This window comes from Equus quagga, chromosome 4 (genome assembly GCF_021613505.1).
Source record: "Equus quagga isolate Etosha38 chromosome 4, UCLA_HA_Equagga_1.0, whole genome shotgun sequence".
NCBI classification, from domain to species: Eukaryota; Metazoa; Chordata; class Mammalia; order Perissodactyla; family Equidae; genus Equus; species Equus quagga.
This window is the reverse complement of record NC_060270.1, coordinates 99,830,394-99,844,148: the sequence shown is the minus strand read 5'-3', so window position 1 is coordinate 99,844,148 and position 13,755 is coordinate 99,830,394. Positions and strand designations below refer to the sequence as shown.

General features: G+C 44.4%; 1 protein-coding gene across 12 annotated transcripts in view; it reads right to left on the bottom strand.

Annotated features, from left to right (window-relative positions):
• Positions 1-1,385: 1,385 nt before the first annotated feature.
• PKP4 (plakophilin 4) overlaps positions 1,386-13,755 on the bottom strand; it is a 232,102-nt gene continuing 219,732 nt past the window's right edge. For 9 of the 12 annotated variants that reach the window (XM_046657987.1, XM_046657985.1, XM_046657989.1 and 6 more), the window contains 6 exons: positions 13,253-13,448; positions 9,051-9,135; positions 8,811-8,928; positions 5,879-6,007; positions 4,169-4,242; positions 1,386-2,393 (listed from right to left, as the gene is read on the bottom strand). In XM_046657987.1, the coding sequence (XP_046513943.1) occupies positions 2,145-2,393; positions 4,169-4,242; positions 5,879-6,007; positions 8,811-8,928; positions 9,051-9,135; positions 13,253-13,448 (851 nt within the window). In that variant the 3' untranslated portion in view covers positions 1,386-2,144. The remainder of the gene's footprint in view (positions 2,394-4,168; positions 4,243-5,878; positions 6,008-8,810; positions 8,929-9,050; positions 9,136-13,252; positions 13,449-13,755) is intronic. The other 3 variants (XM_046657995.1, XM_046657988.1, XM_046657990.1) reach the window with 2 other exon arrangements.

Sequence of the window (13,755 nt, the reverse complement as noted above, 5' to 3'; positions counted from 1 at the left end):
ATCTGACCTTCAGCCCAGTCCTCACCCCCAGGCCTCTTTCTGGCCTCATGGGGAGGTCTGGCTGGAGGCCCAAGTGAGGAGCTCTCTGCAACCCAAATTTGGATCAGTTTTTCAAATGCTGCCTGTCACAGTAGGGGACCTGGGTCCACTAAGTTACCCCAAAGACTAAGGAAGTCAGTTACCGCCAATCAGCTCAGGCCAGCTGCAGGTTCCCTTGTATCCCTGACTCCTCCAGTGAGGGCCTTTAACCTCAACACGAAAATAATCAGGTTCAGGGAAGTCAGTGACTCAAAGCCCAAATGGATACAGACTTCTCAAAAGGCCTGAAGCCAGTTCCTTGGGGAAATCCAGCAGCCTCTGCCACCTTGAGGGGTTTCCTAAGCTCTGCAAGGGCCAGGAGGCTGGGGCGGCGGGCAGTCTGGCTGTGGGCACTGGCCCCAGGTCCTGTTCAGACAGCCTGCACACCAGAAAGGCCCCCACTGTCGGACTTTAGGAATCTCTGTGTGTATACTTGGATTCCCATTTCACTTTGGATCCTAATTTTGGGCTGTGGTCCATTCTGCAAGGGAAAGCACTTTTCTCTTGGGTCTCTTTCCTTAGACTCACAGATCAAAGCACACACGTTTCAATCTATGATTTGTATCATGTTTGCAGGATATACTGACCTAAGTCAATAACTCCGCGTTTGACTTGCCATATGGGTTGTCTCCCACGTAAAATCCAGGGTGGAAACTGTAAGACTTGGGAAGGCCTCAGACTTTGGGCCTCTTGGGGCTGGTGCCCCTCACTGTATCCACAGATGGAGAAAAGCTTACAAGTAATGCTGTTTGGTATTATTGGGACTCCTGCCTACTATGTATGTGGGGCTTCCCTGACCCTGTCTCTAATCCAGGAATTATTGTGTCTCACAGAATTATTCAGCAAAATAATTGTGTAGAATTTGTTTTGGTTTACTACCTTGGTACCAACCAGTAAGTGCCCAAACACTGTTTTTATGCAGTTACTGAGTTCTTAAAAATGATACCAAAAGGAGTCATTGTCACTTTAGTTAGGGCTAGGCTGCCAGATGTAATTTTTCTTAGGTGAAAAGTGGTGTTAATGTTAAATGTATACAGCAGTCTGAAAAAAACACAATAAAACAGCAATGTGTATTAGATTCAAAACAAATCCCAAGAAATAAAAATACTAAGATAAAGAGGAGGCAAATTCATAGCTTCATTCTTTGGTATGGTCCAACTCACAAAGTGTATTAACTGTATAAAACTAGGAAAAGTCCAAAATAGCTGGATATATTTAAGCTGTTTCCAACATACAATTAGATTTGCATTAATTAAATCTGCTTTTCTGTATTATACACAGAAAATAAAAAAAGAACAGGGAACAAATTTCCAAGGATGAAATTTCCACATTTATTTCTCTTTCATGTGCATAGAAAATGGCAGTGAAGTGTCCTATGAAAGAGGCCGGGAATGGGCATGGTGCTGCTATACCAGACTGGACTTTGTGCTTCAAAGGTACACTATTCATTTTGAAAACATAGGATGTTGTAGTTTTGTTTTTAATTGCTAACAATTCCTTGGGTTTCCCACTTGTCTTTTAAGCTGTCAGATTCTTCAAATCTCTTTTCAAATGACACACTGCATTACAAATGATGGCACTTAACCAATGTGGCATTTCCATATTTACACCAGCAAAAGAAATTTACAAGACATAATAGCATACAATCTTGACATTTAGTAATAGCAATAAAACGTGAAGGGCATCCATTTTATTTTTTTTCTGTACAAACTATCAGAACATAACTTTATTCACATTAAAAAAATCATCTTTAATTTGATTTGACCTACACATACCCCATCTCATTTCACCCATTTCTCAAACCTCTCATCACATCGCCCACACCTCCACCAGACTACAGAATCTATAGGTAATTAGATCTAACGCGTAAGTAGAGCTTAGAAAGTCCTCTCTCCCAAAGGTTTCCTCACTTCCCTGATAATTCCTCAAAAAAAGAAAAAAATATGCTCTTCACTCGTTCCTTCCATTTCACTTTCACATTTCATCAGCAAATCAGCAAGGCAGACATTTCATCTCAATCCAAACAAGGTTAGAAAGAAAGAGTTCCTCGACCGAGCATCTTGGTGCTACACCCATGAGTCCGGGGACCCTGGGTACTGTTCTGCTCTATAAGAAGGTCGTTTAGTGGAATAAAAGTCCACATAATTTGTGGTCGATTTCAGTCCATACTGTGTTGAATAATCAGTAGAAGCTGGAAAGTGAACTCGGTCATCAAAATAAGGATCTTCATAGCTATGAGGAGACTGCAAATACAATCTGTATGCATCAAAGTTCTTTCTGTTGGAGTCATCTTGACTATAATACAGCTGTTGATGCTGTTGACAAAATGAAAAAGCAAATAAATCAAAGCAATTTTTGGAAAAACATGTATAAGGAAATTAAGGTGGGCTTCCTCCTTCTATTTTTAAAGCAGTATTCATTATTTGTAAACTTATGGCTCAAAGTTGTTTCTGGTGCACACTGTATGTTTATTACTGAACTGTCAGGATTTTAAACTACATTTGCGGGTGGGCTGGCAGTTTGCTCAAGTCCTGTCCTAAGGCCTCTAGAAGTCAGCGTCTCAGGCGAGCCCAGTCCAACCCCTGGCCACCTCCCTCCTTACTTGACACCCAGTTCTGTGCTCTGCTGTGGAGGGTCCCGTTACCTGGGCATGGCTTTGATTTCTGCTTTGATACAGGGGAACCATTTAGCACATCATGAATTTAGTTGGATGTTGGATTTTCGGTTTGTGATAGTTGTATAATTGCAGAACCATCTTTAAAAACATTTACCTCAGAGAGAAAGACTGAAGCCATCCCTCAATTTTAAAAGAAATATGTAGTTTGGTGAACAACAGTTACACTTTGGAAACTCTGCTGTACTATTAAAGGAAAAAGGAATCTCCAGGCAGGAGAGTAACAAAATTAGAAGACACACGTGAGAAAATACAATTCTAAAGGAAAAGACTTCCCCAAGCCAGGGCTAACAAATCCATCTGTAAGGGAGCAAGGCGAGACACCCGTGGGCATCCACGTAGGGCACCCGGCCCCGTTTCCTTTGTGTTGTCTTATCTCTGACCTCACATTAATTTCTTCAAATATGTTTGGAGGAAAATTGTCTTGGTTCTCATATCTGTCTTTCTTCTTGATCACGCCCAAATCTCTCCACTTAGTAAGATGTCACAAATTTACCACATAGGTATCAGCATCATTTTCTGGAACTAAGTGCATTCTGACATTATAAGGATTACAGAGCTGATTTCTCTTTTTAACTAAAGTTAGAGTTATGATTCTGAGGCTATTTCTCCTGACCAAAACACCATAGCATAAATTATGAGTAACTTGGGAAATTCTTTTTCTTCCATCTACAGAGAAAGGATGATGAGATGGAAGGAGGTCTTGGAGCATCCTCATTTGAAGGACAGGATACAGGCTTGTTTGGGAAACCCCAGTTGCTCATGTGTTATTGGAAGGTAAGAGGAGAGATCAGATGACCCATGTGAACATGACATCAGGAACAACCGAATTTTAGGCCCCCCATGAAAGCACAGATTCAATGTTACAACCAGTAGCCCCCTCTGATGGAGAGTGGGTTCTGCCCTAGCAGGGCTGAGTCCAGTTTGACCTCTGAGACTAATGGAGACCTGGCCATGGACTCAAGTGTGTTCAAACCATGGAGGCTGGGATGAGGAGGGACTCATGAAGATGGAGAATGAAGTATACAAGAAGAGAGCAATGAGATGAGAGAATGAAGTTTCCTTACCAGTCCTTCCCCGCCCAGAGGATGGAAGAGATATTAGAGACTAACAGAAAAAAAAAGAGTGGGAAAAGGAAATTGTTGGGCAAAGAATAGGAGTTAAAGACTTCTCAGCTGGTTCCCATCAGTGGCATGGTGGTCTCAGCAGCACCGATTCGGATATTCAAGGACATGAGGCTACTGTGGAAGTGATCTGCTTAAACCACGGATGAGCTTCCGAGGAGCGAAGATCCCCAGGGAAAGCTCCTCGGCCCCTGCCGTGTTGGCCCAGCTCTGGTAAGTCAACCGGCGCAGACCCCTTACTGTATTGATCCCTGCTAATCGGCCTTCTGTAAAAATGATATTGCAAATTCACCTGCAGCCGTCTATTTTGTTCTCTTGCTGGTGAGGAATAGGAACTGATGTAAATTGGTGAAGGTTTGCTGGAGCCTGTAAGAAAATATTTTATGAAATTAAAACTAGTGCTCATTACTCCGGTCCATTGGGCTGTGTGGGGCCCCTGCACTAGGGCTGGTGCCATCCCTGTCAGGGCCTGCCTTCCTCTGGTGCCAGCACAGGCTGGGACAGTCAGCAGCCTGGGGTCCCTGGAGCTAACCTGGTTGCTGCTTGCCCCAGGGTTATTAGGAGCTAAGGAATACGGCAAAAATAGGCCATGTGTGTGCTTCACCAAACAGCAATGCCAAGGCATAGCTCATGAAAAGAGAGTTCTTTCTCAACTTCTGGTCACTGTGGGGAGCTGTTCCTACCTGTGAAGATCTCCCTGGCTGGCTCTGAACAGCAAGCAGCCTTGCTCCCTGAGCTGAGGACCATCACTTTTCCAGGGCTCTGAGCTAGAGCACTGGGTCAGATGGGGAAGGGAAACACATTAGAACAAGCTCCATGCCTTCAGAACAGCTTTGATTCAAAATCCCAGGTCCTGGAAAGAGCGGGCACAGGCATATTCTAAGCAGCCTGGCCACATGGAGGCACAGTCTTGGGTCTGCTATATTTAAGTACATTTTAAAACAAAAGAACCTGGTAGTCAGTTGTCTTCAAGAGTCCAGAGTAGACTCCCGATGATGTCACTGGTTACCCTTCTATTATACTTAAGGCTAGCAAAGATTTTTATTTTTTTAATGAGGAAAATGAAACACACTTGAGGCAAATTAGTTTATTGAAGCAAGCAAAGAAGATACAGAAGGGCGCGCATGCTAAGAAGGCGATCTTTAAAACAAAGCAGGCTGCTGCAAATCTGAAGCAACAATGCACTTCAGTTTGTATGTGGTTTTCCTTTGCAAAGAGCTTGGTGTTTGAAACGTAGCATCTGCAATTTTCTGAGCTATTAATTGCCATAGTAACAATAGTCGATTAGTAAACAGTCTTGTGAAATCACAATTTCAAAGACAACAGCACAACTGAGACTGCTCCCCCAGCAGTTAAGTTGCCACCAGCTTTTATTTATTTCTTTTTAATAAATAGGTTTTTTGAGAAAAGAGCATCACTTTTTTTTTTGGTAGCTCACATGGCCTTATTTGAAACCTCTAGAATTGTTATAATTTGCAAGACAGTTGAGAATGGGGACAATATGAAATCTTGGAAACCTTTGAGTTGGCATCCTTTAAATAAATTATATGCACAGCTTTCCAAATAGGACATAAAAATATTAATACTATGTAACATTATGTTTGTTATTCTTAAAAAATAATCACTCTGAGGAGAATCACATTATACATTTCATTATTCATTCAAACTCTTTTTCTATGAAAATGTAAATGGAATTGATCTCCATTCTCAGGTCTGAATTTAGGAGATGAGCCAGTCTAGGAGATGTGGCCCTGAAAAGCGCCACAGAGCTCAGGGTTCTGATGCACCGGACCACACAGGGAGACCCTGCTGGAGCAGGAAGGGAAGAAAACAAGCAGAAGAGGCAATGGCCCCGAAGCAGGAAATGGAGAGCCTGGAACAACGTTTGCTGCTGGGGGACCATCTCAGCGCAGGCAGGGGCTATTTCCCAAGCCACTGGCCAAGTGCCTGGAAACACGCGGCTTTTCGAGATACTCGATCACACACCCAACTGGCGTCTTACCAGGGTACAGGCCTTTATGTGTGGCATCCCCTTGGCTATTGTAATACTGCATAGGTGGCTGGGTCCTATCGTATTCAGAGCGAGGGTCTCTGATTCCTAACAGTGCTGGTGAGGAAGAGGTGCTGCCGACTGAAGGGAGAGGCAAAAGGAAGAGGGAGAGAGAAAGAAGAGAAGAAGGAGAAAGCAGACTGTCAGTGTCTCTGGAAAATCCCCTCTGGAAAAACAAAGGTCAATAATTAGAAGCGGCACACAGCTGGCACTAAAAATCAGCCCTTAGAGGTGCTGTGAGTTGAGGAGCGGCCAGCCCTGAGTACCCAGACCGCGACCCGCAGGCCTGCCAGTGGCAAATCAGTGCGGTCAATACCCGAGCTTCCTGGAGAGCTGAAGTGCGCCGGCCGCCCGTGAGAGAGGCGCAGGCAGAGATCATGCGGGTTCCCCCAATGACGTGATCGGGCCTCTGAAGCTGAGGGAGCGATAATAGTTACTAGCCAGGCAAGAGCTAAATCTGCTACTTTATGGTCTCAGCTGAGTGGCTTGTAAAATACCCATCTATTATCCTGTAGGTACAGCTCTTCAGTATATGGATCTTTTACGGCATGTTTTGATTTCTAATTATTAAAAAAATATCTGCATCTCTAAATGCGTTGGAGTAAGAGTGCCCAGCCCATAAAATTTATCATTCTTTTCAGGGTGATCAGTTGTCAGGGAAATTATGTAAACTCAGTCAGCCTGACTCAGCAAGCAGCTCCCGGTGCTGAGAAGCCTGGCCTCACAAAGGCCCAGAAGACGTTTTACTCCAGCTTGAGCCAAACACTGAATAATAACATATCTATCCATAGGTCTCCTTTGGGACATTTTTACACAGAAGGAAAACATGGTGTATCTTTTTTTCTTTTTCTCACTAAAAAATCATTTTGCACTTTCTACAGTAATAGATACCAGATCAAGTGGCTGCTTCTAGGGCCCAGGCATTGACTGACAGCAGACACAAAGGAACTTTCTAGGGTGATGGAAGTGTTCTGCATCTTGATTGGGGGGTGGGGGAGGTATGTGTTCACTTGTCAAAAATGATCAAAGTGTACACTTAAAATATGTGTATTTTACTGAATGTAAATTAAGCCTCAATAAACATTTCTAATAATGAGGCTATGTTGACACACAAAAAAATGGTTTTACTTGCATTAAAGTTAATTATAAATAAGAGTGGTCACTTATTCACTTGATCCACTTGAAAGCAACAGCCCCCAAACCTTGCCATAGTGGTTCTGCATGCATTTATGCTTTCAGAGGAAGACTGACACTGAAATATTTTCCCCAAAAAGTCACTTCAGTGACACAGGGTTACTGGTGTTAAACAAGGGTGAGCATGCATGGCCAGTCTCTATGTGCTACTCACCTCGCTTACATTCTAGAAGGCAAGAGGACAGAGAACATGCCCACCTGCCTCCCACAATTCTATCAGCAGGGCATCAGATGTGCCCATAAGCCAACACTACACTAGCGCTGCGGATGGATGATCAGCCCTTAGAATAACTGGAGAAACAAGTGTGATCATATCCTACCTCGGAACAGAATCCAAAAAGGTCCCTAGGAACCTGGACGGGGCCTGTCAACACTGTCCAGTTTGTATATTTAAGAGGTCCTCAAAACAAGTTCATTGCTTAGTAACTATGTCCTAATCTGTCTGAAATTATTCTTTTGCCTGTACATATGCCTTTTGTTAAAAAGCCAAATCTCCTGCTTCCTGGCGCCCCTATTCCTCAGTCCCTAGAGGATTCTGAGCATTTATATAAAGACAGCCTCAGGCAACACCTGGGAGCTCAGCAAGGATGCCAAGCACCAAGCACAGGTCTCTCTGAAGAAAACAACTCATCATTTAAAAACTAAGATATAAATATACACTATATGCAGTAGGCACAGATAATTTTTAAAAATTCCTAGTACAATTGGAGACATCCAATTAAGTGGCAAGAACCACTCGTCACATATTGGTCTTTTTGTCCACATGAGAAATAAGACTGCCAGCAGTAGCACAGGTGAATACAACACATAATATTTATATGTCAGAATGGGAAATTTAAAGCCAAATAAAAAAAGATACTTATTACTTTTCCTGTTTCATTTAGTTAAGAATTAAATTTACAGGATTGACTTTGGCTTGGTAGTAATATTCTGTCCTTACATGTAAAAAAAATTTAGTCTGCGTCTCAGAATATTCTTTCTACCAAATTAAACACCACCAATAAGTAGGTAGTGTGATTGCCATGATTGCCAAGATTCCCAACTTACAAATCAAAGGGAATTCTTGTAAACCCACCTGGAGGGCCTGTTCCCCTTAGCCATGGATGCTGGGGGTCTGGAATGCAACCAGAGATGGAGGTTTAACTGGAGGAGGAAGGCACAGGAGGAGATCATAGCTCTCCCGGGATGTGAGTCTAAAGATTGTGTCTAATCTAAGAGTTTTCACTAAAAAACTCAAAAATCACTTTGGAAGAGATTGCAAACCTATGGCCAGTAGGCAGGTCAGGCAGCCATTTTCAGGCACAACCTAGTGGTTCTCAAAGTGTGTTCCACCACTCTCCTGCATCTGCATCAGCAGGCCAGCTTGTTAAATGCAGACTCCCGGGCCCCTCGGCAAACCTAGTAAAGCAGAGTCTTGGGGGAGGGAAGGGGACGGAGGGCCCTGGGATAATTTTGTGCACTGTAGTTAGTGTAAACTTACATAAACTTTTAAAATGGAAGGAGGAAAGTGGGCTTGTCATTTATAACAGCATGTAATTCCCAAAGAAGGCTTTCGGCTTAAAGAGCAAATTCTCTTCCTCAGTGTTTGGAGGTGACAGGCTTAATCAGCTTACGTTCAATCTTCTCTGGGTGGGAAACAATGTTCTGTCACACAAATGTTCTCGCCAAGGAGTGGAGTTTACTCACTGACCTGACTGAATGATGGGTGACATCTGTTGGTTGGTGGTAGACAAGGAAGGATGTGATTTGAATCGGTCTCGCTCTAACGTCGACACAGGTGTAATAAAATGGTTCTGATTCCACCCATCCTGTGAAGTTAAAAGAGAAAAAGAAACCTCTCAAAATGAATAATGACATTTCATTACAATAAATGATTATGAATGTGTGCTCTGACGAATGCTAATTATTCAGAGCTATTCTTGCGAGTTACCTTTTTATAAATGCTCCGGAGGTCCCGATATTGCCATAATGTATTCAAGACCTGGGCTGCTGCCTTCACCACTTTCAGAGATGATCTAGGGAGAGAACGAGGATGTTAATGAATGTGGGCGGCACAGCCTCAGGCTCCATTTGAAGGGATTCAGGCTGTGAACCAGTGGCCAAGAGGCCATCTCTCCAAGGACCGGAGGGCACAGAGGCTGTTGCTAGAAACCACCACTCAGGAATCAGGTGTGCCTGGCAGTTGGTCAAGTTCAGAGCTGGCCTGGGGTGGAAGGACCAAAGCAAGGTTCTCAGGCAGTCAGCTCTGCAGTGAGAAGCTGTGGTCAGAAGAGCCCGTGACCTCTCAGTTGAGGGCCTCTTTCAAGCGTCAGTCTCTGGCCTCCCGCCATGTCTACTAAGGGGCTGGCCTTACTGGGGCTTCGGGATTAACGGGACCATGACGCCACATCCTGAGTGTCTGAGGACCCTGCCAAGTTAATTTAATACAAGCCCCTCCCCCATTATTAGGTCTTCATATAAACACCGTCATTGGCTTCTTACTTATACATCTACATAAACACAGCTACATATGTGCTCTAATGCTCCATTTGGAAAATATGGTCAGTTATTACTTCTCTCTGAAGACCTTTTGGTGAACACTGGCACTCAGTTTAAGCACTGCTGACCTCGTGTCACCGCATTTCACCTCAGGAGCTGTTCCTGTAAATCAGGGCCTCACTGCTAAGTGAAGAGGGAAGTGGAGCTTCCTGCCTCAGCAGAGGCCTTCAGATGGCCACGTCCGGGGTGGATCAGGGCCTGAGGAGTCAGCTGTAAGGATAATTGAATACCTCTCTCTTCAGAATTCATTTTAACATTGAAAATTTGACTTCCAATGGATCACAGGATGTAGAATCTGATTTCCCCTTCTACTTATTATCTTCCCAATTCAACTCTCATGAAGTGGGGGAAGAAGAGAGGTGAGCAGGCTGAGGCACTTTCTCTGCCCCTCACAATAGAGTATGAGTTACTAACGATGCTGAGGGCTTCAGTGAGGGTGGAGCATGGGCAAATTCAGGGGCTTCACAGCCTCTGTTCCTAGGGGCGGGGCATTTGTGCATCCACCTGCACCCCCACAGACCTCCCAGACTCATTCTTCTCAGTGATCCCCAGAGTGAGTCAAGGGCAGAGCCAGGTCAAACCAACCCACTCAAAGCCTTTCTAAATTTTATAGTTTTCAAAATGGACCACTGAGCAAGGAGACAGCTTAAAGAAATGAACAGAGATGAAGTTTCAGACACCCAAGATGGCCTCGCAGGGTCTTTACACCTCACAGCCATCCCCTTCTCAGCTGGGTCCTGACACTGCAGCTGCTGCTCATCTCCCCATCTTTGAGTGCTAGGCAGGTGGGACAGAGGCGTGAAAGGCAGACTTCACACCTGGCTCCAAGGACTACTCTGCAGCACTCGGCAAGGCAGGAGCGTGCCAAGTGCCAGGTACATGCCTTCACACAAACAACCAGGTGAGGTATTTTTAGAGACAAATTCTATGAGCAGAAACTTCTCTGAGAAAAGCAAGGAAGCTTCTCTGTTCCCCTTGGCAGCACAACTCCTCGAAAGAGTTATGCATTCTCATCTCTAATTTCTCATCCCATCTTTTCTTAGACCTATGACGTCAATATTGTTCAACTGGACAAGTCTCGATCCTTATCCTTCCTGACCGAGCAGGAGCAGTGGACACATGCTCACCATTGAAACACTCCCTTCATCTGCGACACCAGCTGTGCTTGGTTTTCTTCTGAATGCTCTGGCTGCTCTTTCTTGGGCTCCTTTGTAGGCTCCTCATCTCCTTGGCCTCTAACTATGAGGGACATCAGCCCTCAAGCCTTTTTTTCTTCTCTATGACTTCCTTATGGATCTCAGCCCATTTCACTTCTCTAAACAGGCCACTTATACATTGATGACTCTCAAATTTGCATTTCTAGCCTGGATCTCTATCCTGAACATAAGTATACCCTCCTGCAGACTAGAAACTCCATGTGGACGGCCAATAGACATCTCAAATGTAACATGTCCAGAACAAACTCCTGGCCTTCCTAAAATCTTGCTCCTCCCACAGGCTGCCATGTTGGTAAGTGGCAATTCCACCCTGTGGTCTCTTTTGTCAAAGACCTTGGAGTCATCCTTGACATTTGCCTCCTCTCATGCTGTTCATCTAATCTTTTAGCAAACTCTGTTGATTCTCCCTTTCAACCATGTCAGAATTGACCCCTTTTTTACCATAGCAATGGCTGCCACCATTAGTCTCTACTTGGAGGTCTGACGCTGACCCACACGGTCCTAGACTTCTGGTTACTTCCCCTCCTCCTCTTTTCCCCTTGACTTGCTCTGTTCCAGCCCCACTGGCTTCTGGCTGCTCATCACACACAAGGTGTTCTTCCATCTCAGGGCCCTTCAATTTGTTCCCTGTGCCTGAAATGCCCTTTCTTAGAGGGCTGCATTGCTCCCTCCCTCCCCTCATCCAGGTCTGTGTTCAAAAGGCACTATCTCTGTGAGGCTTTCCCTGACCACCTGTCTAAAATTGTGAACCCCACCCCTACCCTATCACCTTCCCTGATTTCATTATTCATCCCACCACTCAGCCCCATCCGACAGGCTGTGTGTGTTACTCCCTCAACTGCACTTCAGCTACCTCACCCACGGGATGTAAGCTACCTGAGGGGGGTTTGTCGTGTCATCTGCTCACTCCTGTAGCACACAGCAGGTAGGCAATAAATACTTCGTGAATGAATCATAAGGAAAGGTAAATTTATGTTCAGAAGACAACTTGATTTGACCCAGGACTTTTTGAATCTCTTGCTTTGAAAGAAAGATTAGACTGGGTAAGGAATACTTTTTTTAATATACAAGGTTTTGGCACTGGTTCAGGATTTCTCCAGCTTCTTCCTATGCCTTTCACAAATGAAGGCTATCTAACAAAATTTTAAGAGCACAGAAAGTAATTATGGTTACCTCAGGGGAGCGAGGAGGAGAGGCGTTAGTGGAATAGGACCTTAGCTTTATTTGTAATGTTTCATTTCCTTTGAAATAAAAAGAAGAGTGTGTGGATTTATTACTAATGAAATAAAAAAAGGTACAGAAGAAAAGAAGGACTGAAAGGAAATAAGGTTAATATTGATAGGTGTGGTTTCTAGGGGGTGAGAATATGCTTTGCTATATTATTCTTCTATTTTAGAAATTCCTTCAAATGTATAACCTGAAAGACTAGACAAGACATAATGTGAGTTCATGCACTGTCACTCAGCCAATCACTAAATATTTACTGAGCACCTAATATGGGCCAGGGTTTGTTCTAGACACAGAGGACACAGCAGGGAACAAAAAGACAAAGTTCCTGTTACTGGGGGAGACTGAGTCCAGAGAAAGCCATCAATACCATCTCAGGGGGTCAGTGCTATGAAGGAGAAGAGAGCAGGGGAGGGGCGGAGAGTGGGGCGAGCAGTGCCATTTACTACGGATCAGGTGGCGGCTGTCCTGCTGTGTTGTGAAGGCGCCAAGCAGCCCTACCTCCCACTTCCTTGAAGGATTGTCTATCTGACACAAAGGCAAATTTCCAGTCCCTGCTATAGCTCCATGACAAAAAAATAGCTTCTATTTTTGCCACTGGTTCTCTAATCCATACTTTTGCTGCTTCATCAATTAGGTGTCACCAGAAGCAAAGGGAAATGTATGATGCAAGCCCTGAGCACATCCTGTGGCCACACGCAGGCCCTGCTGCACAGGAGTGATTTTAATGCCTTCTGGGCACCCACAGAGGAATCGATCCCAGAACTGAGGATTCAAGAAGACGTTCTTGCAGAACAGGCCCGAGAGCCTGGAGCAGAGCCAAAGGCGCGAGGGAAATGGCAACGCCAGATTTTCCTCATGTGGCATCTCTGATTCTTCCAGGGGTTCGCACAACCAAATGTGGCTTTAGAGACAGAAACGAATGTGGGCAGTTACAATAAAGTAAAAACCAGAAAAGGGGCTACATGACCGCAAATGCCTCTCCTAGCCAAACAGGTTTAAACTGCAGAAACTGCTTAGCTTATTGGCCTATAAGAAATGCGGAAATGAATCCTTTCCAATAGGAAATGTATCTTTGACAGAGGCCCTTATCACAGGATGATCCCGGGAATAAGAGCCTCATGCTCGAGTCTCTTTGCAGCAGACTTGCCTGTCTCCCCTGCCCTTGGTTATGTTCACCAGCTTTTCGATCCCCCCCGAGTCGGCCAGGGCTTTGGCATTCTCCATGTTTTTGCTGGTGACCTCGTGCAGAGCACAGCAGATGGCTGCCATGGTCTCATCAGACAGCACGCTGGGGCCGCTGCCGCCAGGAAGCCGGTTGACCAGGTCTCGCATGGCGTATTTACCTGCCAAATGCAAAAGATTTCATTCTACTTTCAGGAGGTACTAGGTGTTTGTCACGTTGTTGTTGAAAGATTGTAACTGTGCAGCTTCTTAAAGATAAAACTTCAACAGAGACAATAACAGGAAAAAAAAACCCACGGCAAAGAAGGAGATGACAAATATAACTGTGAGCGGAAAGTTAACATTTACTGCAAAGTCACTTGAAGACATGATAGGCTTATAAAACATAACTGAAATCTCTGAAAGAAAATGTAAATCAGTGTATAAAAATGGGCACATCAATTAAGTTGCTTTAGTTCAACTCTTTTC